Source organism: Podarcis muralis, chromosome 1 (assembly GCF_964188315.1).
Source record: "Podarcis muralis chromosome 1, rPodMur119.hap1.1, whole genome shotgun sequence".
Classification (NCBI taxonomy): Eukaryota; Metazoa; Chordata; class Lepidosauria; order Squamata; family Lacertidae; genus Podarcis; species Podarcis muralis.
In genome coordinates, this window is record NC_135655.1 from 99,265,211 (window position 1) to 99,288,476 (window position 23,266).

Here is a 23,266-nt window from a genome sequence, read left to right on the forward strand (position 1 = left end):
GTGGAATCTTAATGTAATATATAAATACAACAAAGTCCCATAGACACTGATGGTGTGGTTTGTCTGGTTAATAAAGGTCACTATTTCTAGCAATAGATTATTTCATAAAAAGTGTACACTGTTGTAAAAAAAACAACCCAAACAAACCTGAAAGCAGTTTACAAAAGATAAAACATTTAAATCCCGAAAAGTTCACACCCCTACTTTGAAGCATAAAAATGTTAAAATACTAATGCAGAATAAAATGACCTCAACTTTGTATGAATGTTCTTAGCAGGTGCCCAAAAGAGTGCAGTGGTTCCTTGGTTCTCAAATTTAATCCGTTCCGGAAGTCCGTTCGACTCCTGAAATGGTTCAAAAACCAAGACACGGCTTCCAATTGGCTGCAGGAGCTTCCTGCACTCAATCAGAAGCCACAGAAATTGCGTCAGATGTTTGGCTTCGAAAAATGTTTGCAAACCGGAACACTCTTTTTTCCGGGTTTGTGGCGTTTGGGAGCCAAGCCGTTCAACCACCAAGGTACCACTGTACAGTGAAGGAGTCTGCTTGATCTCAATAGACAGGGAGTTCCAAAATGTCGGCGCTGCCACCCCAAACCATGGAGTTTTTACAAATGCGGAACAAGTATTGTGTAGTATCTGTCATAGCGTCAATTCCTCTGACCGGAAAGGTCGGTGCATGTGGAGTAAGGCAATTTTTAGGCAAACTGGTTCCAAGTTGTTCAGAGATTTATATACTACCACCAGTTTCAGATTAGCTAGACAAGTTAAAATACTGTGTTGAGAGACACACCACCTCTCACTGTTACAAACCCTGCTGGCATAAATTTCCATATCCATTCTGAACAAAGGATGAACATAATACTTAGAACCTGTGCTACAACTACTCAGGAAACAAGTCTATGAAGCTGAACTTCAACTCACTATAATTTCATTTATTCAACAACATTCTAGTTCAGCCATGATATCAAGTTGAACAGAAAGCTGATGAAGTGCCACGTGCTTGTTGTGGTCTTATATGCCCGTGCATGTGACTGCAGCCACTGCCGTGTTCTTTTATTAATCACCAGTGATGGCGCTCTTTGTTACCATTGTCATTTACAACGCTTCTGATAGCCTCTTGCAATTATTGCAATGGGGGCTACCCAACAGGAGGCTTGTAGCCCACAGAACTGAATCTCAGTCGCATTATATTCTATTCTCCCAAACCCCCTGGCTATTTATTAATAATCCAGATGCTAGCTTCCTGGTTGTTTGGAAGTAATATGATTTGGCGGGAGCAGGGGAAGCAAGAAAGGGTGGCAATTTTTATTTTTATTTTTTATGTTATGAATGTCTATATTTCTCTAAATTTGGGAGCCTTCTAGTTCAGGATTTTTGATTCAGCGAAAGGGTACTTACTGGCTAGGCTTACCTCTCCCCCCCCCCCCGATGGGGAAATAATGTCAGTGTTTAGACCTTCCAGGTTGGCGGTTGCATTTCATTTAAATTATGACCCTCCAATCCAAAACATTTAAAGAGGAGCTTAACGGATGGAAGCACATTACTGTCATTTGGATTGGGTGTATTAACGCTTTAAAAAATGAATGTGCTTCCTAGCATCTACTATTTGTTCCACCAGCTGCCTGCTGACGTGCCAGATAAACAGTTTAAGGAGAAGCATGTAAAAGCAGCCTATAGAGCGAAGACCACTTTGCAAACAAACAAACTTCCATATTCTGCCAGTCCCAAATATATATTTCATGTCTTCATATGCAGAAACACATACGAACCAGTGGAAGCACTCATATTTGGGAAGTCATAAAAATGCTTATTGTCAGCAGTCAAAATGCAGCTTTCGAAAAGGATTCAAAACGATTATTAACCTGGAAAACTGGGCTGCATAAACAACCAAACCAAATGTACAAGTATGCATATGAAATGGCAAGAGGTAGCCCAAATGACTAAGCAAATGGCAACACCTTGGGAAATAATCTGTAGATGATGAAATGATTTGTAAACTCCCCATGAGCTTAGAACGAAATGCTGCGCCATAACCATAGGAGAGCATGCCAGTAATAGGAGGGAACCGTACTGCTGCGTCTAGCGTTGTTGATGGCATAACGCAACTGCTGTATCCAACTTTTGCTGTTTTTCTTTAAGCAAGATGTAGTCTCATTGTTGACTAGATGAGTGAGTGGCTCAAAGTGCCCAGAGGAGGCGCCCCAAGGGGCACAAACAGCTCCTAGGCATTGAAAAAACCTTCAAAGTCGAGGGTTTTGTTTGTGTATTCTGACTGAACTGGAAGAGGGTGCTGACTTTCTCTCTGTTTCCCCAGTTTTAGAAGGCTGGAGCTTTTATGTAGTTGCTGGAGTCTCTACCCCTTAGTCTCGTGTGTCAATAGCTGGACATTTCAGCAGTGGCCCTGAATATTTTGCTTGGCTTGCTATGCCTTCTCCTCCTTTGTTCCTGGGGTAGATGACAGGGAGTCTGAGAGCTCGCTGGGAACCTGGACATTTCCAGGGCAAGGGTTCCCAGCTCTTTGAGATCATTGGCAGTGCAGAGATCTGCTTGCAGGGAAGAGTTTCAGATTTGGGGCAGACCGAAATCAGGCACTTTCTAATCCACCGATGGGGAACTTGTGACCCTCTAGATGTTGTCACTCCACCTCACAGCATCTCCAGCCATCAGGGTCAGTGGTAAGGAATGGTGGGAGTTGGAGTCGAACAGCATCTGAAGGTCTCCAGGTTCCCCATTCTGGTTCTAACCTCAGGTAATGCAACACAAATGGCAGTGCAGCTGCTTTTCCTCATCACAGTTCTTAGGTGTACATTCTCTCTCTCTCTCTCTCTCTCTCTCTCTCTCTCTCTCTCTCTCTCTCTCATGTTGTGTGACTTTCTTCTAGATGAAATAGAGACAACCTCTACTGTTTCACACAGCCTTTGGGAAGATAAAACTGTCAGCAGGGCCATGTAACCTTGATGTTTTGGTGTAACTGGAGGGTCTCCTTAACTTGATGGTCATATTTTGTGAAAGAACAGTTTAAAAATATGAGGAAGTTAGCCATTAAATTTCTCAATTGTCAGACATTCTGGAAAAAACAAAATGAATATCAGTATCAGGGAGGAGCAAGAAATTAGGCTACTGGAGTTCATAGAGAAAGAATGATCAACTCAGAGGAGGAATGTATTGTGGTGAGTAGAGGATGAACTATTACAGGAGTGTCTTGCGCCATTACAAGTTTGACTTTAGCCTTGCTGTGGTTTGCCCTGAGAGAATATAATGACACGTTAGGTGTACAATAATGTTTCTCTGGTGTGACTTATGCATTGTGAATTGTTGGGGAATTGTAACAGGGTCAGATAAAACTATTTATTTTCTAGGACAGGTGCGACTTGTGCCCCCATGATGGGTCCACAGTAGGCAGAGTTGTTTAAACCTCTCTGCCTATCCCAGCACCATGTCTATTTCCCCCCTTTTTTTCCCCTTGATGGGGTTGGGGATAGCAGAAAGATTTTCTGACCCTAATACAAACACGTCCATTTACTGGTATGCCTCTATGTCTTCCATCTCTATATTTAATCGTAACTCTCTAAAAACTTTCCAGAGTTGTACAAAAGTCAATTCATTGAAGTAAAACATATGTTCATGGGTCTCTCTAAGTTTAAAATATAATGGGGCGCATGTGGATAGGTACATGGAGTTTAAGTCGTTTTTAGTAGCCACTGCCCTTATGGTCTGTTTAAAAATATTTTTTCTGAGAATGTAGGGAAAGTTATTTGAGCTCGGTCACTGAAAGGTCATATTTGCCCAAACTAGAAGGACTACTGTTAATAGCACCAGTTTTCCTATAACTTGATATTTCTGAATAGTTTTGATGAACTGCAAAAAGCATTTTTGGTTTGTTTTCTGTTGCCACCCTGGAACGTTTCTTTATTAGTGCCACTTTGTTTTGTACGATTCCTTGCAAATGAAGGAAAACAACTTTTCTTCTTGTATATGTTGATAATGTAATTTTGGTTACTGAGGACAAACAATATTGTACAAAAACAAGATTGGGTGCAGGCCTGGCCAGGACATGCTGACCTATGAGCAGATTTTATTTGCTGCCATTCTGGGATTCTGGTGCACCAGGGTTTACACCAGCGTAATAGAGTTGGCCAGGATGCCAGAAGGGATACAATTTATGAGCTTTCTCCATTATGAGCTTTCTCCATGCACAGCAGGGGGTGTTCAGTCAACAGTGCAAAGGATGAGCTGAAGCATTCCCTGCTGGTTACCTGCTTTCAGCAATTGGGGTCGCTGCTTGGTAGTACCCAATTGGTTAGCTGTCCGATTCTAGAGCTCCCTATTGGTGGCTCTTAGGTAATTCACAAAATACAAAGTCCATTCATAAAACACAGTGTTCATTCATAAAGCAGTAACATAAATCTCCATTGCTACATATTGGGTGTATATTTCAGTGGTTGAACATACAGGTTTAGGCCATGCTGTAGTGTAGTGCTTATGCGACTGTGAATAAAAGGTGGCTGGGCTCATTGTCTTGGGGTTTGGGGGGAAGAGGTGACAAAACTGATTTCCAACAAGTGCCCCACTTTATTTACATAACAACTCCTTGAGTCTGTACTCTGAATGGTGATACCAGGGACCTAGAAGGTGCAGGGCTTGTCAGTCCAACCCCTGCACAGTCTCATCAGGGCTAACCTTAAGGCAATTGGAGCAATTGGGCCAAATTGGGCCCCGCGGGCTGCTCCTAAGCGGGCCCCCGCACCAGGGCAATCTAGATGGATTTTATTTATATCTACAAAATTTTGCAGAATTTCGCTGTGAACTGGGGCCCTACAAAAAAAAAAATCAAGTTGCTCCCCACTGCTTCAAATTGGGCCCCACTTGCTATCCCTGAGTCTCATAATTGCTGGGCCTGAGTTGCCCTGCCCTTGCATGAAGTCTTGGGTTTGCAATTTTGGGAGCGGGGAGACTGCAGTGCTGGGGAGCGGGTGAGGTCCCCTAGATTTAGTGGCCCGAGTTGTCCTGCCCTCATATGAAGTCTTGGGTTTGCAATTCTGGGAAAGAGGAGACTGCGGCACTGAGGAGAGGGCAGGTTGGTGAGGTCCCTTAGATTTAGAGGCCCTAGGCTTCCACCTACTTAGCCCTACAGTGGTACCTCTGGTTACATACTTAATTCGTTCCGGAGGTCTGTTCTTAACCTGCAACTATTCTTAACCTGAAGCACCACTTTAGCTAATGGGGCCTCCTGCTGCTGCTGTGCCACCACCGCACGATTTCTGTTCTCATCCTGAAGCAAAGTTCTTAACCCGAGGTATTATTTCTGGGTTAGCAGAGTCTGTAACCTGAAGCGTATATAACTTGAAGTGTATGTAACCTGAGGTACCACTGTACATAAATCCAGCACTGCACATAATGGGTCCCAGACTGGGGGTTGAGCAGCATCTGTCTTAGGAGACAAATAAATAAATAAATAAATGTGATTTGAAGGTGAATATACCTTGACATTTTCATTTGGTCACTTACAGGGTTGTCAGATTTCTGGTAGATGTTGGTGATTGTGGAATTCAAGTTCTAAACTCCTTACAACAACACCACACACACACACAACTTAAAACTGGGCCCCTGGACAGTGAAAAATAATGGCCTCTCTCTGTTTTTGCTTACTCATTTGGAACTTGGAAGGCTTCGATATCAAGGACTGATTGTATAATTGTGTTTGTGGCATTCACCCACACCCCTCCCCCTTAGATTTCATACACGTTTTGATGTTGTTTTCCCTTGAAAACACTGCTTGGACTTTGATGATTAACTGTGTGCCATGTGTATGTTGTCATCAGGTGCCGTTTCCTGATAATAGAGTTTTCGTGTGTGTGTGTGTGTTTGTAACTGTTCAATTTATATTTGCTACAGAACTTTCCTTATATGTTAGACCTCTTGGGGGAGAAAGTTTTTTCTTTTTTTTTCAAAGACAAGATAAGCTTTGGATAAGCATCTAAGGTTTTCATCACTTTATCCTACTGAAATCCAAATAAAGTGCATTTCCGAAGTGTCGGAGGAGAGCCTTGGTCTTTCTGTCTGAATAATGAAAAGAATTGATTGAGTCAATAGCTGAAGGTGCCACAAAACTCTTGCCCTGCTGGTCCCCATGTGAAGAAATGCAAATAAGTCAGATGAGCTTTTCTGTGGGTTCTGTCTGTCTTTTCCCCCCTCCTGCGTAGCTGAAGAGATCTCCTCCCTCTTTCTTTTAGCAAGAGAGGTGGTCTTCCTTTGGCCACCATTGCCACAACTGCATGAAAGACAGGCATCTCTCTTATGAGAAAAGGGAAGTTCAGTTGGTCAGTGTGCCAACATAAAATGCTATGCTGAATAGACATCTAAGAGCCATTCAGTTCAAGCAAACAGGACATCCCCTAGTCATGTATGTGAACATGAATTGAATTGGGCTAGATGTACATGCCATGCTGCAGAACTGAATTGAATTGGGCTACAACTTAATGCAGTTCAGATTGGAAAACTGGGCCAAAACTAACAAAATGAAATTCGGTAAGGACTAATGTAATGTTGGTGTGTGAGCATCTACTCTTGGGTTTTAATTTCTTTCTGCAGCAGACTTCTTTTTACGGAAAAGTTTTATTGCATCTTTTACTTCTTTACAGCAGCAGCAGCAGCAGCAGCAGCATTCCAGCTATCTCTTAGTGAAATTCCCGTTACAGGAATAAGCACTATTTGGTTCTGTTTCTCAGAGTCTTTATTATTTACAAAACATTACACTGGTCATTAATAAAGAAAAGGAAAAAACCAAAGAGACCTAATGCTGACTCATTCATATACTTATTTACACTGACCCAGACTTAGTTGGTTGCATGCCCTAATAAGGATACCTGTTGCTGGGGAAATTTTCTGTTGCCTAGCAACTTGTTCAAGACCATTTACAAGTTTCTTCTAGAATATTCCAACATGTAACTTAGGCAGGAAGAACCAGCTTCACAAATATAAGAAGGGAGACAACTGGCTTTCCATAGTACATGTGAAGAAGTTCTCAGGTCTTAATAGACTACAAGCTTTAACATGAGTCAACAGTGTGAGGCAGGAATACAGTGTCCAGATCAGGCATAGGCAAACTCGGGCCCTCCAGGTGTTTTGGGACTACAGTTCCCATCATCCCTGACCACTGGTCCTGTTAGCTGGGGATCATGGGAGTTGTAGTCCCCAAACATCTGGAGGGCCGAGTTTGCCTATGCTTGTCCAGATCAAGGAAAGTTAATACTATACTGTATTTGGCCTTGGTCAGACTACACCTGGAGTACTGTGTCCAAGTCTGGGCATCACAATTTAATAAGGATATCGACAAGCGGGAACTTGTGCAGAGGAGGTCAACCAAGATGATCAAGGGTCTGAAAACCAAGCCTTATGATGAACAGTTGAGGGAGTTGGGTATGGTTAACCTGGAAAGAAGGAGACTGTGAGAAGATATGATAAAGGTAAAGGGACCCCTGACCATTAGGTCCAGTCGTGACCGACTCTGGGATTGTGGCGCTCATCTCGCCTTATTGGCTGAGGGAGCCGGCGTACAGCTTCCGGGTCATGTGGCCAGCATGACTAAGCCACTTCTGGAGAACCAGAGCAGCGCACGGAAACGCCGTTTACCTTCCCACAGGAGCGGTACCTATTTATCTACTTGCACTTTGACGTGCTTTCGAACTGCTAGGTTGGCAGGAGCAGGGACCAAACAATGGGAGCTCACCCCACTGCAGGGATTCAAACCGCCGACCTTCTGATTGGCAAGTCTTAGACTCTGTGGTTTAACGCACAGCGCCACAGCCACTTTCAAATATCTAAAGGGCTGTCACATGGAAGATGGAGCAAGCTTTTTTTCTCCTGTTTCAGAGGGTAGGACTCAAACCAATGGATTTAAATTACAAGAAAGGAGATTCCGATTAAACACCATGAATAACTTTCTGATGGTAAGAGCTCTATGACAATGGAACGGACTCCCTCAAAACATGCTGGACTCTCCTTCCTTGGAGGTTTCAAAGCAGAGGTTGGATGGCCACCCATCATAGGTGCTTTAGTTGATATTCCTGGGCCTGAAATGAAAAGCTACTCAGAAGAAGAAGAAGAAGATGATACATTATCATGGGCTAGGAGTTATCTTCGCCTGCTGAATTGCAGCCTGAAGAGGAGAAGGCAGAGTGACTCCACCTGCAGCTAATCAGCCTTCAAGGACACAGAGGGGAATGCACTGATGAGAACCAGCTGGCTTCAGCCTTCTTAAGCAGAGCTTCTGGCAACACCCTTGCTCCCACTCACTGAGTAGGAAGAGGGGTTAGCTCCTGCTGGCCACCCTCCCGATGTCCCAGCATACATGTAAGCATGTGGTAAGCGGGGGAGGGGAGGTTTCCACCTGAAAAAGGCCCATGGTCATGCCAGAGCAGTTATTTGTGCATAGAACAGTTGTAGTAATATCTGTACTAGCTCTGAGACAGGGAGCTTTTTCTAATCTTAGCATTTGAATCCCTTAGCATTTGAAGGAAATTGTTGAAGTTTGGGTTATCCTGTGTACGTGTGCTACTGGTTATGTGCAATCTCTCCTATGTGATAAATTTTTTTCAGTAATGAATTCCTGAAATGTAATCCATTCTAATTAAACCCAAACCAAAATGAACATACCTTGAAAGAAAGAGTATATCTGGGACAGTAGTATTCAGAAGTCATATACTTTAATTTATTCTTGCAGCAATGACAACCAGATCTGCAAAACAAAACAAAAAAATCAACAAAAAACCCCGCTAAGTATTTCATGGAGAAAAGTTTTTTTCCTCCAAAAAATACAATTCACCATAATTTTATTGAGTCTTTACTGCATAGCCACAAGACATAGAATAGCAATATTGAAAATTAAGTTGTTGTCATATTAGTATAAAATGATTCAGCACATAATCTCATTGTCCAATTCCCTCCCTTTACTTCCACAATTCTACTAGGCAGCTGTGGGCACCTCTTGTACAGAAAGACCATACGGACACATTCAGAATGATTTAAGTTCAGCTATATTGCAACCTTTGACTCTCTAACAATGTAGTTGTGCGATGACCAGGCCTTGGTCTTCAGAGTGTCCCCCAGCCAACCACAAACATGTTTCTCTCTTTGCTTTCTTTTTTAACTTGCTGCTGATATATTTGTGCAGTGATATGTGTCACACTGTCACTCTTCTCACATATTTCAGGGCTAATTAAGATAAATGCTGATTATGTGTCAGCATTGATTTGCGCGGACAACTAAGATTTGGCATCCTTTCCAGCACATAGAAGGCTTTTGCTATATGAGGAAATGGCATCTGATGTGTGTTCTCAGGTTAGAAGTTCACAGATCCATTGGGTAAAAATCATTTACAGTCAGTGGGTAGTCATAGTCAAGGGGGGGACAAGGCAAAGCTTCTGGCCTGCCAAGGTTTTTCTCTTGGCACCTGCAACAAAATGTAGTTTGTATTCCAACATTTCATACCATCTAGGCTCTGGTGATATCAGGCCAACTGAATGGTAGCTGGAATGGGACTTAAATAGACAAGATGGACACATGTATCTTATATTCCCTCTTCTTTCCAAGGGGTTCTCAGCCCTAGAGCTTTTGAAAATGGAGGATTATTTATTTCGTACTGGCCATGCCACAGAGTAGAACTTCCTAGTTGAGCCATTTTTTGTTATTTTCCCCAAATAACTACAATGGACTGCACTGTGGTTTTGTTGTTCTGTCATCAGTATGTATTGGAAAATACATTGGGGTGCACACACTTGGTTTGTTTCCCCAATCAGTAATGAGTGTGGTGGGCAGAAAATGTTGATTAGATGTAGTGGCTGAATGTCAGACTGAGGCAAATAGACAAGTTGCAAGGTGGACTCAAGGAGGGCTCCAAGGACAGATTTGGGCCATCTGTAAGCAGTTGAACCTAGATAGAGAAACAAGTCTGGCCAGAGTCAGCAGTTATATAAGACAGGTGGAAATCCATTCACTCCTCAGATCACTGGATCGTGCTAGGCTACAAAAGTTCTCACTCAGCTGCCTTGGCTGCCAATATGTTTCCAGACCCTGGTTTTAGCCTTTAAAGCCTGGCAAGGCTTGTTTCTCTAGAATTTGAAAGAATGATTCTTCCCATATGGAACTCTCTGGGCCACAGATCATCTCTGAAGGCTTTTTCATGGTATCCTCCTGCTTTTCCAAAACACTGTTTCCAGAGAAGCCTGCCGGGCACCCACTTTAACATGTTTTCAGAAGCAGGTGAAGGCTTTTCTTTTCTTCCAAGTATTTTAACAATTTTAACATGTTCTATTAGCCAGTTCTTCTAATGTTGTTTGCACGGGTCACTTTAATTTCATGGTGATTGATTGTACATGAGGTGGGATAAGGAGGCTAATGCCAGGAAAAGTTGGCTGTAAAAGAGACTTTCTATAACAATGTGCTTGATCATTTTAATGTCATTCCTGGAAACCCCTTAGTCATAATGAGGCTATGCTGGAGTAAGCACTTTGAGGTTTGCCTTCTTTCTTTCTTTCTTTCTTTCTTTCTTTTTTTCTTTCTTTCTTTCTTTCTTTCTTTCTTTCTTTCTTTCTTTCAAAATAGCAAATAAACAACATTGAATTGCAGCAACTTCTTACACAAGAGGTGTGTGTGTGTTTCCTGAATCCTTTCTTTTCGGATGCATTACATGCTATAATTTTGGGCATCGTAATGAACTGATCAGCGCTGCTCTAATGTATTTCAGTTAGGAAAGCGGCACTTGAAAGAAATTGTTTTTGCTATACACATGATGTGAAGCAATCAATAGTGCTTTAGTCTGACAAGCACTGTCAATATCCATTGTCACAGTTCAGAAAGTCATTAATGGATAGTTCTTCAAAAACCAATGCTCTCGACACACACCCAAAGTACTAAGAGAACGTCGTACTGGGCAGGAATTAATCACAGGTGGTAAGCCCATGGGGTTTAGGGTAAATGTTTTGTAAACTGCGAAATAAAAGTTCTTCAGAAAGAGACCATAATGAGGGAACATAAAAGACCATGCAGGGAGCTGTTGGTGGTGCTACGGAGCAACTTACCTTAGTTTATCGACATAATCACTTGAAACTGTGTGCAAATCATTGATGCTGATAAGGGAGCTGCTACTAAGCAAGGACTACCTTGGCACACTTGAAGTAGTACAACTGTTTATCTAGGAAATTTGTGCCATGGATGCCGCCCAATGAAACATAAGCACTTTGAAGTCCCATTCATTTTAATGAAATATGTAAGTGGGCTCTATTTAGACCTAGGTCTGTATGCATTGTTATTATATGTGCAGATATGTAAGTTTTATGCAGATATTATTATATGTGCAGTTTTACAAAGTGAAGAAAAGCAATTAAACAACTGGGGTGGAATTCAACATTGTGCTGTTACAAACATTCCATCTGCTGCATAAGCATATCAACTTTCCAGACAGAACAATCCCGCCCCACTGTTCTGGGGTTTCTTCCAGCCCCCAAGCCAATTTCAGGGGGCACAGCGGGAGGTGGGGAAAACCCTGTTGCAGAAGCAGAAGCTCATTCACAAGGCTCCCACTGACTGGGTTTGTTAGGTGAATCCAGTCCATAGAGAACAGATAGCATTTTCTATAACATTTCCCTCATGCCACCAAGGTTGTAGCATCAGAAATGCTGTTTCTATTTCTCTTTATACAGTAAGGCTGAGTGCCCTGGAATTTTAGTATATCACTGCCAAGGGTTGTTCCCATTTGAACCCAGAAGGTCCAAAATAGAACACGAACAAAAGAGCCAGCCATTAATTTAACACTAATCTCTGTATTCTATGATATATCGTCCTAAGAATGCTACCACTAAAAATGTGAATTTTATTTTTTCGTAAGTGATGGATTATTGTCCCATGCTGCAAATGTTCCAGTAAAAGTGTCCTTTTATATGTCCTTTGTGATTACTAACTTGTAAAAGTATGTGTGGGGTCAGTTCAGTGCTGTGGGAAAATGGAACAATCCTCTGTTCAAATCAGTAGTGAAATCAGAAGCAAAGTATGCTCTGATTATCATAGGCATGTGTTTAAATGTTGCTCTCCTTAATTGGGTATGTTGTATTTATTTTAAAATGAAAAAATCTGGCACGTTTTTATCCCTAGAGAGCAGCAAAGTGAAAAAGAAAATGTTTTATTTTGATTCTTACTGACAAATTTGTAATATATAGCACAGTATCCCTGAATTCTCTTGTGAAGTAGGCTTTGTGAACTCGCCCTGGTTTGAGGACGGGGCATATTTTAAATGTATCATTTCATTTGTCCCCTCTTAACAAATGCTCTTTCTTTTCTTTTTAAAGAAGTCCAGTAATGCGTTTCTAATTTTGGTTCACAACCTGTTGTATCTTGGGCAGTTTACTTGCAGGGAAAATGAAATAGGACTTTATGCATTTGGAACACAATCTGTGCTAAGAGTGATTACAAAGCTTTCAGGAATGTTGTATGGTGCCCTGGATCTTGACTCCTAGATCTGCACAAAAGAAATCTGTTCATATGTGCAGATGACACCCTTTTCTTTCTTCCTTGTCAACAAAGGTAGTGCAGGAAGCATACATACACCAAAATTGTACGTGGTGTCATGGTTTCCCCAAAGCATCATGCAAATTGTTGTTTGGTGGCATTTCCTTCTCTAGCCCTTCACAGAGCTATCATTTGCAGGGATCCTTGTGGAGAGGGGATAATAATTAAACCACACACACATACACATATGGTGATTTATTTATTTTTTGTCTTTAAGCAAGCCATATCAAAATTTTGTTTACTGTTTATTCCTTCCAATCTAAAAGAGGTCATACCTAAGGGTGCACCATGGATGACGCATAACCTTGTTATCTCAGATTCCTTAGGGTTTACTGGTAACTCACAGCTTACGCTTAATTTACTTATGTGATTGTAGCTTTGCGGGGGTAAACCCAATCTCCATTTATTTGCTCCTATCCCCCACCTATGCAGAACTGCAATTGTGGGCTTACCTGGTTTTGGAAAAGTGGTGAGAGGGCTCTGGAAGCATCCCAGAGCCCTTGCGCTACCTTCCCCAAACCGAGGACGTGCTCATTGGGCTTTGGGAAGGTGACACAAGGACTCAAGAGAGCTGCCAGAGCCCTAGTGCCTCTTTCACAAAGCTGGGCAAGCAGCCCTCCATCAGGCAGAGGGCCTGGTTCCAGGGGTTTCTGGCTTTACGGGATTTTTCTTATATGCACAATGTCCAGGAATGTAACCCCCACATAAGATGCAAGTTACCTGTATATTGAAGAGCTACATTGCTATGCTGAGAGTTGGGTTCCAAAGAATAGTATCATAGAATTGTGCAGTTGTAAGGGACCCTGAGGGTCAACCCCCTGCAATGCAGAAATTTCAACTAAAGCACCCATGACATATAGCCATCCAACCTCTGCTTTAAAACTTTCCAATGAAGGAGAGTCCACCACCTTCCTAGGGAGTCCATTCAACTGTTGCACAACCCTTACTGTTACCAAGTTCTTTCTGGTATTTAGTTGGAATTTCATTCATTCTGACATTTCCTTGGAAGTCAGTCCCATTGAACATGGGACTTCTTTCTGAGTAAGCATGCATAGGATTTTGCTTCCATATGAAGTATTTCTTTTATGTACCAGTGCTTTGGATATATCATGTTTTTCCATACTTGGCACAGAGAATCAGACCTCTCCCAGTATTATCATATTGTCCAACCCACCATTTTATTTGCCTAGGAAATAATAAATAGCACACTTTAATTTGCAAGTGGAGAACCATATGTGCTAGAGATACAAATTTTTGGTATGCATTCAAAATTTACACAAGTATATTGATAGCTGTCCAATAACATGAACCATTACTAATATGACTCTCTCAACTCACAATGTTTATTCAAAATAATATTAATCAGCTTCTTTTTGGATCATCCCACATAGACTGCTGGACAGAATATATAGCCAGTTTTCCCCAAAGATATCCAGCAAAGCTTTCTATGTTGGAACATAACATCCTGTTAATTTTTTTCTTTGATTTTTTTTCTTTCAGTTTTCAGGCTGAACTACAGCACTTCTGATACAACTGACAAAAACCGAGTTAAAAGCAGACTAAAGAAGTTTATCACTCGAAGACCTTCACTGAAAACGTTGCAAGAAAAGGGGATCATTAAAGGTGTGTGTCCTCTTTATCTCTCTCTGTGTGTATGTGATATGCACGCTTGCGCTCACATGTGTGTATAATTGTTGAGTATCCCTGTTTCATTGACCTGGCCACAGTTCTTATAATAATTTATTTTGACTAACAGTGGTTTTCAAAGTATTGTTACAGTGCTTTTTAAAAAATGATACAAACTGGAGAGATGAGTACTAGGTTCAATGAAACCCCATTTCTCCTTCTCTCTCTCCCTCCACCCTTCACTAGCTCTTGGGTCTCATGGGAAATGATAGGTATGCAAATATCTGCTGGTCTGTTCAATAGGCTTCATACTGCATTTTTGTGTGTGTCAGAGGCCAGCTGGGGAGGGGGAATAAAGGAAGCAGGCTGTGTTGGACCACATGCTGAAACCTTCCTGTGTGACAAAATATGTCTGCATGTGTATTGGCCATGCCCTTAGGTTTCTTGGTTAGTCTTTCTAGCCAGTTATGTTGAAGAAAACCCAAACGTAAGTAGATTTCTTAAGTTTAACATGTGGAAGGGTTATACTTCTATATGTTATGCATACTTGAGGCATGCCACATTTTGCATAACAGAAAGAGGTCTGACCCCAAACTTCAGTACGTTTGTGGTGCCTGCTCTGAGAATTAAGTTGCTGAAATGAGGAACAAGATAGCAAAAGAGACGCCTTTAGCACCATGGTTGCTTAGTGTGTGGAAATTGTTGGGATTCACATTATCCATACGAGTTGATAGGAGTTCTCTGAGTGTCAAAGGTTTAATTTCTACCTACCAGAATGGTGTTTGCTGTGATGTAAACACAGTGGACATAAACTTAAAAGATACATTCACATGCATACACCTCTTTGTTCCCCAAGATGGCCTGAAAGGGGGTTGCCTACAGCCCTAGCTATGTGATATAAGAACAGATGAAGAGCCTGCTGGATCCAGCATCCTGTTCTGACAGCAGCCAACCATTGGATATTTGGGGATATGGAGAAGTGGGATCATATCTGAGGGCTTGCCCAAATTCCACATGTTGATTTGGGACTCTAAATACAATCTGTGCTTATAAAAACTGTGTGCACATTGTCTCTGTGTGCAAGATTAGCACTCTACAAAAATGCTGGTTCAGATTGCAAGAAGAGAGAATATGTGTGTATGGCTTGTATGTACGTAGGCTCAGTTCAGAGCTTTTGATCAACTAATGGAAATTGGTGGAGCCGATATGCTTTATTCCTCGATATTCCCATATGTATTCTGTGTATAATGCCTACTTGGCTCATGGGAATATATGGGACAATCCTTTAGCCTCATGAATTTTCCACCCCATACATGGTGGATCTCCTCAGCTGGGGCAATTGCCTTTATGATTGGAATAATACTTCAGTAGAAATTGCTGTCCCTGTTACTGTTTTCATCTTGTGGACATGTTCAGATATTGTGAAAGGCTTATGGTATTTTATAAAGGTTGATTTTTATCTAATTTTCTCAATTTCTGTGTATAAAACTTGCCCAGCCACCAATGAATACATGTTAAAACCACAACTGCTCATGTAAATTAGGTAGTTAAAAGCTCTTTGGCACCAGCTGTGCACAGCCTTTATACACAGGATGTTCTGGTTGTATTCCAGCAATTTTGAACTAATGGAAGGGCTTCAACCAGTGCAAATGAGGGCAGCTCCACAGAGGGGAAATATGGAAGATCAAACAGTGTAAAGTTAGCAATTCATCAGCTTGCCTGCCTTTGTTACATTGAGGTTTTATATAATGATTGCATTGGCCACTTGCACTAACAGAACACCACTGGATTCATGAGCACTGTGTTAATGCAATTATGAGTTCTCTCATTTAAGTTTTATTCTTGTTCCTACTGAATTATAGCATACTGGAGGTAAACTTAGGCCAATAGTACAAAAGCCAGTTTATAGTCATCACTGCAACATGTGCCCTCCATGATGGAGGACATGATTTACTAGGTCAGTCTGTAATACAGCCACGCTCATCCGTGACCTGGCATGTATTACTCTGACCTGGGTGTGTCTGACCTTTCTGGATCCTCCTCAGTACAGCACTAGCCCAGAATCTGGGGCAGTGCAAAATTGAGAAGATCCAAAACGGTAAGATCCATTTTGGGGTGCCAAATGTTGGCCCTGTACAGGATGCCGTATTACAAACAACCCCCAAGATCTGCCCCTGTTGAGTGTGGGGATGCCATTGTCCATAGAGGTATCATTTTATGTACCAGAAAAGATCTTGATCTTTAGAGGGGCTCAGAACGTTTGCACCAGGTGCAGAGCCAGAGAGATAAATTTGAGATGCTGCTGGTGTATCAGGCCCCCTGCTGACCAAGCTAACTGAGGTGGTCTATACAGCATGGTTTGTTTCCCCTAATCTGAGGACATGTAGGAGCAGAAAACTAGCAAAATGCCCATGATTTGAGCAGCATACACCAGCACATTGTTCATCATAAATTATCGTTTATTTCAAACTGCAGTTTAAAGTGAAATGCGAGTCGACCCCTTACGTCCTCTAACCTTCTAAACATATGAGCAACATTCATGCAGTCTGATCACGTGATGACCCAAATCCTGTGTTCCAAAGTGTCCTCAGACTGTTTGTCAAATGATTTCCCTTACATCAGGCCTATAGAATTAGTGACCCACATGTGCATAGTGGTCCTCCAGTTGTTTTTGCTGCATGCCAGGTAACTGTAAAAAGAGGAGGATTTGCTGGCTGCCAAACTGAGGACTTGGGGCGGGTGAGTGATAAGTTATGCAGGCCTGCTACACATCACTGCAGTTTATTTTGTTGAATATTGAAGTAAGATAGTTGCGTCTTCTGCTCTAATTTATTGTCTTTCAGTTTCTGGGTTTTTCTTCTTTTTAGTTTAATAAAGTGTAGCTGATGAATCTCCTTTGGTATTACATAGGGATCAGATGTGATCCTTCCTAACAAATCCAGATTCATTAGCATAACTCAAATCCATCCTTTAATGTGTCTCTGAAGGAAGAGCAGATGTACATCTTTCTTTAGACAGGATTGCTTTAGAATGCTGATTTGCTAGCATAGAGGTGTCTTATGTGTTCCATGCTCAAATCATATAGTATCATGCTCTGCCATACAGTTCTGGGGCCTTTTGTTAAGCGCATGGTTTTAATAGCAGAGGAATGTTGCAAGAAGAAAAAGCATGTTAGTTTTCTACCATGAAGTTTCATTAGGATTAGGTTCTGGCCATGCAAATGAGTTAAGATTCGTTAGCAGAGCTTAATTCCAGTCTCCAGTAAGTCTATGTGAAATGCTCATTTGATAAGGTTCCTTCATTGTCTTCAGTTGAGTTTATCCCTTAATCTGTTAAAATGTTATGAAAATGCAGTTGCAATGCTTACCCTGACAGAAAGCGCTTTTAAATGTTAATTTTTAAGGCTTGTATTAAAACATTTTTAAGTAGCAAAATAGAACGACACAGATTAAAAATAAAAGAGTTGGCCAAATTTCATGTCCTAGAAAGCATCTATTTAATTTTTTATAGGTGAATTAAATGGCTTGAGAAATTGTTTATTTCCACACTTTTTCATTTTTTTGGTTTGGTTTTGTTTTCATTTTTTCATGGTAGGGCAGAAAAGTTTAGAATGGAGCATATTTGCATACCTTTTTTATTACAAGAGTTATTCTTCAAGGGAGATAACATTCCTACTAACTATTTTTGCAAGGCATAAAACTTGAAGTGAGAGTTAAACATTTTGTAAAATGTCTATCTGTTTATGTATTTGCCACATTTGTGCCCAAAGTACTCCGAATAGCATTAAAAACGCAAATCAGATCAAAGCTATTTAAAAACAATCATGCATTAACTATACATAAAAGCTGTGGCAAAATTCTCTATGCAGAGCAACGCATCAGCTGTGTTCATTGATGTTAGCCTTCTCACAACCTTGCCCCTCTCCACTCCTTGGGTTTACTCCTTGGCATCTGTGTCTCTTTCTCTGCCTCCCTCCTCAATCTCTCTCACACAAAATTGATTCCCAGGGAGGTGATTCAAAGAGCAAGAGTGCAGCATCCAGGGGCTATATGAAATTAGGCCTGTGGTTGTACATTCCCCATCACTGCCCCAAATGCCATTGAATGCCGGCTGACGGACACACTTCAATGCTGTTGCCAGATACTTGGTTATGAATGGGGCATTTGGTAGTACTCCAGTGCTGGTCCACTAGATACGAAGCTCACCCTTCTCCCCTTTGGGGTGTCCACCATCACAGACACCAGTTCTTGCAACCATCTTCCCAGTGCTTATGGAAGCCTGAAACAGGTCACTTCATTCTGCTGCATGGCAATGCCAGTCCTGGAGATTTACCTGCCATTTGTATATTGGACTTGAGGTTTGCAGTCGCGAAACCTAAGGAGGACTCTGTTACGCTCACTTGTCCTTGACTTGGGAGGAGCCACAGCACCACTTCTATGCTGCACCAATCTGATGCTGTGGCATCTCTGCCGTGCTCTAAGTGAGGGTGGTTCACCTGCAGCTTCTCCTGCTCCACAACCACATAGGAGCATGTGACTACAGAAAAGATTACTGGCCCTTCAAAGCAGCTCTCCCAGAGAGGTTGAACCACTGGCAGGTCCAGCTTTGCCCACCTTTTTAAGACCTCAGGTAACATAATATTTGTTGAGATAGCATCTTCCTAAACTCAACTAGCAAGGCCCACTGATTTGACTGGCCCTTGGGCCTGGGCAAGGCTTTGGTATTTGTCACCTCTTCTCACGAAAACCCCAAGCCTCAAACAGAATAGATAGCAACCCACATTTTTAAGGACATACTTTTATATTCCAGTTATTTTGGCGCAGCTATCCCACCCACCCCCAGGAATGCTCCTGGAACAATAACACTTCCACAGAAATGCTCTTTGAGTAGAGTATGAGATCCAATGACACTTGCTGCAACTTAAAAAAGATGGTTAAGAAAGGAGTGGGGGTGGGAAGAGATGGGACAATTTTCCCCATTGCCATTTCCTTTTTTTTTTTTTTATCTAACCAAAATTTCAGCCCAACTTCACAGTATATTAAGATAATACATATAAGAGATGACCCCATGAACAATACCCCCATGTCTTCAGGGGAAAGGTGGGATATAACCAGTCCATTTTTTCTGGGGGGATGCAGGGGGGTGCAGACCCCTAAACATTTTGTGAATCTAGGTTTGGCATCATTGAAGGGCAGTATTTCAATATGAGTAGAAAAATGAGAATACCCCTAAACATTATTTTAGGGCGGGGGGGGGGGCACAATGGATAATTAATGGATGCGCACACAAGGTTTTTGTTTGGGGTTTTTGTTTTTGTTTTTTGCCTTTTTGCCACATAAACTGTGGGGTTGCCTGGGAAGAGTTACCCTTCCAATCCTTGAAGAGTGTCATGTCTACAAACTCTATTTTGCTTCTTTTAAGCAGGGCAGGCAATTCATTGCAGCTGTAATCATCATATTACATGCCTCAGAACTTCAGAATGGCTCTCCCATCCTTTCCTTGTGTCTCCTTTTATATCCACATACAAAGCTGTCATGTCCACTACTACCTCAAATGGATGGTTTTTATGTGCATATATCAGCAACTCATAATGCGAACCATGCTGCCGAACACATTGTGAATATACTGCTCTTCTTAAAAATGGTTGTTGGTTTTTTCATACTATAGTATTGACTAACTGTCGGTGTTTGATGTATGAGTTACCAGCCTGATGTAGACTTATGGTTAGAGCTTAAGTTGTTAGTTCTGCTTTTGCAGCCAATTCAGAATAACTACAGATGCCTCAAGATATTAAAATTGACTGCTCAAATGGACTCAGTGTGGGAGTTTCATTGGTTTTAAATTGATAACAGCTGAAAGAGTGAATGATTAAAGCTGTATAAGGGCATAGAATGCAGCTCTCTTTTTTCTTTTTCTTTTGCCTCTTTTAACAACTTATTGTGAACAGCTCTTTATATGGGAATTTTCTTTACTATAATAAAAAAATATTTCATTAGCTGAAATTTTTAAATGATGAACAAGAACATTTCTGAAGCCTGTTGAGGGAGCAATTCCTGAGAAACTGGAATAAACTTTGAGAGGACAATGTGGGTTTCTATTCAGGAGGGAGCATTTAAAGTTAAGTAGCATTCCATAAGGTGGTAATTGTGTCTATTTCCCAGACATTTGAGCTAAATAAGCTGGATAGGAAACATAAACTGTCATAACAGGAGGTTAGGAGTGCTGTGTACATCTTTGCCTACCACCACCATCCCCCTTCCCGTTACATAAAAAAGTAGAAGTCTCAAGTGCCCTTTTGCTAATAAATCAAAGCCCTTTTGCTTTCTTTATTCCCTCAGGAACAGTTATTGTTTTCATTATTGGAAAAGATGTTCTGGTTGTTTCCTTATCGTAGGAAGAGCTAAAATATTTAGACACAGAAGAGAGATGTGGAGTTTTTTTAATGTTCATCTAGATTTCCATCTCTTATATTTGACAAAGATTTCAATCATCTCCTAGTACTCTAGATCCGGGCGTACCCTGTGTGTGGTATCCAGCCCATAAGATAATTTCAAAACTATTTGTGCCCCCCCCCCATGAACCAACTTTTTGGGTACACAGATCCAAAGTGTGGCTTGCTTCATCTGGCTGAAGCCTTGCCTAACTGCATCCCTTCAGGCAGCTTCAGAGATCTTGGTGTCTGCTCTGACTTCATGTGGCTTGCAACATAACAACACCTTCATAACTGAGGAGGGTCTAGCCTCTGCCTGAATTTCTGGTACATGCCACTCCAAACATGGGAAACCTGTCATCCTAGCTTTGGATACTGAAATCTTTCAGAAGCCGGTTTTTATAAGGCAGGGCTTGGCCAAAGATTGGATGACTTTCCACAAATATTTTCAGTGATATCAATAGGCATGCCCTCTTTTGGCAATTTGAAGAGATTGTTGCAGAGAACATTTAGGAAGCATTTGTCATGAATAGGATCACTCTGGACAACTTCACTGATAGCAGCATATAGCCAAATCTAACTGGCTTACAACACTGTTGTGATGTCATGATTTATTTTATGATTTCCAATTGGCTGTCACCATTCTATAAGTAAAATCCTAATCAATTTTAAGGGTGGTAGTGAAGCCTTGGTACATAGGGGAAAGCACTGGCAATAAGCAGACTCAAAAAGTGAACATGCTCAATAATTAAACAGTTTGTATAAATATTGTATATATTCTTTCTCCTTACGAATCAAGTGAATATTTTGTGCAACTTTAGATTTTTATTGGCAAAAATATGTAGAAATTAGATTGTAGCAATTTGATTATCATGGGATCTTATATATTGAAGGGAGATCCCTTTTATAACAAAAATGCTATACCCTGTACATCTGTATTCATGCATTTAGAAATATTCTGAGTAACCATCACATGAATGTATCCACAAAGTAATCTGAAGACACATCCAAATGATCTCAGAATCATGGGTATGCCATTAGATCATTTTGGCACTGGAATGTCTTTGCATTATAATAGTAATAATAATAATAAATAAAATAATTTTTTTATTATTATTTATACCCCACCCATCTGGCTGGATTTCCCCAGCCACTCTGGGTGGCTTCCAACAGAGGACTAAAAACAGAATAAAACTTCAAACATTAAAAACTTCCCTAAACAGGGCTGCCTTCAGATGTCTTCTAAAAGTCAGATAGTTGCTTATTTCCTTGACATCTGATGGGAGGGCGTCCCACAGGGCGGGTGCCGCAACAGAGAAGGCCCTCTGCCTGGTTCCCTGTAACCTCACTTCTCACAGTGAGGGAACCGCCAGAAGGCCCTTGGCGCTGGACCTCAATGTCTGGGCTGAACCATGGGGATGGAAACGCTCCTTCATGTATACTGGGCCGAGGCTGTTTAGGGCTTTAAAGGTCAGCACAAATTTGAGTTGTGCTCAGAAATATACTGGGAGCCAACGTAGGTCTTTAAGGACTGGTGTAATATGGTCTCAGCGGCCACTCCCAGTCACCAGTCTGGCTGCTGCATTCTGGATTAGTTGTAGTTTCCGGGTCACCTTTCCTATGAAAAAGGGAAAACAACAGAGTGTATTGTGGCATCTTAGATTAGTAACTTTATTATTGCATAAACTTCCACTCTGACTAGGGCTGATGGTGGTTGTAGGTCAAAACAGCTGGAGGGCACCAAGCTGAAGAATGCTGTGTTATAGGATGAAATATATCGTCTTTAAAATAGCACAAAATCCAGGTTCACCCTCGACAGACCTGTTTGTGGAAGGAGTGAATATAATATTTAATGCCGTGCAGGTTACTGTATGGTTAGTTATACATGGCCCTCCTAGGGTTCCTGCAGGCTTTGCCAAGAAACATTGATTACAGAAGTACTGTCAAAGGCCTCTACACCAATTTTCAAAGTGTCATGCTCTGCTGGAAAGGTATGCGGAGACTATCTCTTGGTTTAAATGATGATCTTATAGCCACATTGTTTAAACATTTTAAACTGCTTCTATTGAATGGTTTCCCTCATAGGTTTGATTCATTTGGATTCTGCTGACAAAGTTCCCATTACGGAGCACTCTTTTCATAATTTGTCAAAAATATATAGCAGAGATGAAGGAGGATGGAGCTAATTTGTAATCTGAGAGCACTAACCTGGTTATGCTGACATGCTCCATGATGAATGCCCTCAGCCAGCCAGAGGTTTACGGTCATGAAGCGCAAAAAAGCTGCATTAAATACAATTTCGTTCTGTAAAACCGTGCCATTTACATGTGTTGTCAAGGGCCGGGGACAACTTATTCTTATAAAAAACCATGATTTCCCCTTAAAATCAGAATTAAGCACTTTCCAATTGGTGGGAGGTCTGTTTTGTAAACCTTGGAGGAAATACAAGGAGGTGGGGAAGGTTTTCCAGAGGCAGGCTAACTGTAAATGATGTAAAACTGACTCCTAACATGATAAATTGCAGTGGTTAAATTATTTCCCTGAATACTTTGATATAATTAAGAACATTGTAGCAGTAGATCTGTGCGCTCTGGAATCTTTCTCTCTGTGATAAGGTGGTCTTACTACCCACCCCCACCTTCTGTCT

At 41.4% G+C, this 23,266-nt stretch overlaps 1 protein-coding gene across 8 annotated transcripts in view; it reads left to right on the forward strand.

The window, feature by feature from the left end:
• The window catches only part of ARHGAP15 (Rho GTPase activating protein 15), a 380,707-nt gene that overhangs the window by 203,770 nt on the left and 153,671 nt on the right, over positions 1-23,266 (forward strand). For all 8 annotated transcript variants that reach the window (XM_028745310.2, XM_028745307.2, XM_077935836.1 and 5 more), the window contains one exon: positions 14,064-14,186. In XM_028745310.2, the coding sequence (XP_028601143.2) occupies positions 14,064-14,186 (123 nt within the window). The remainder of the gene's footprint in view (positions 1-14,063; positions 14,187-23,266) is intronic.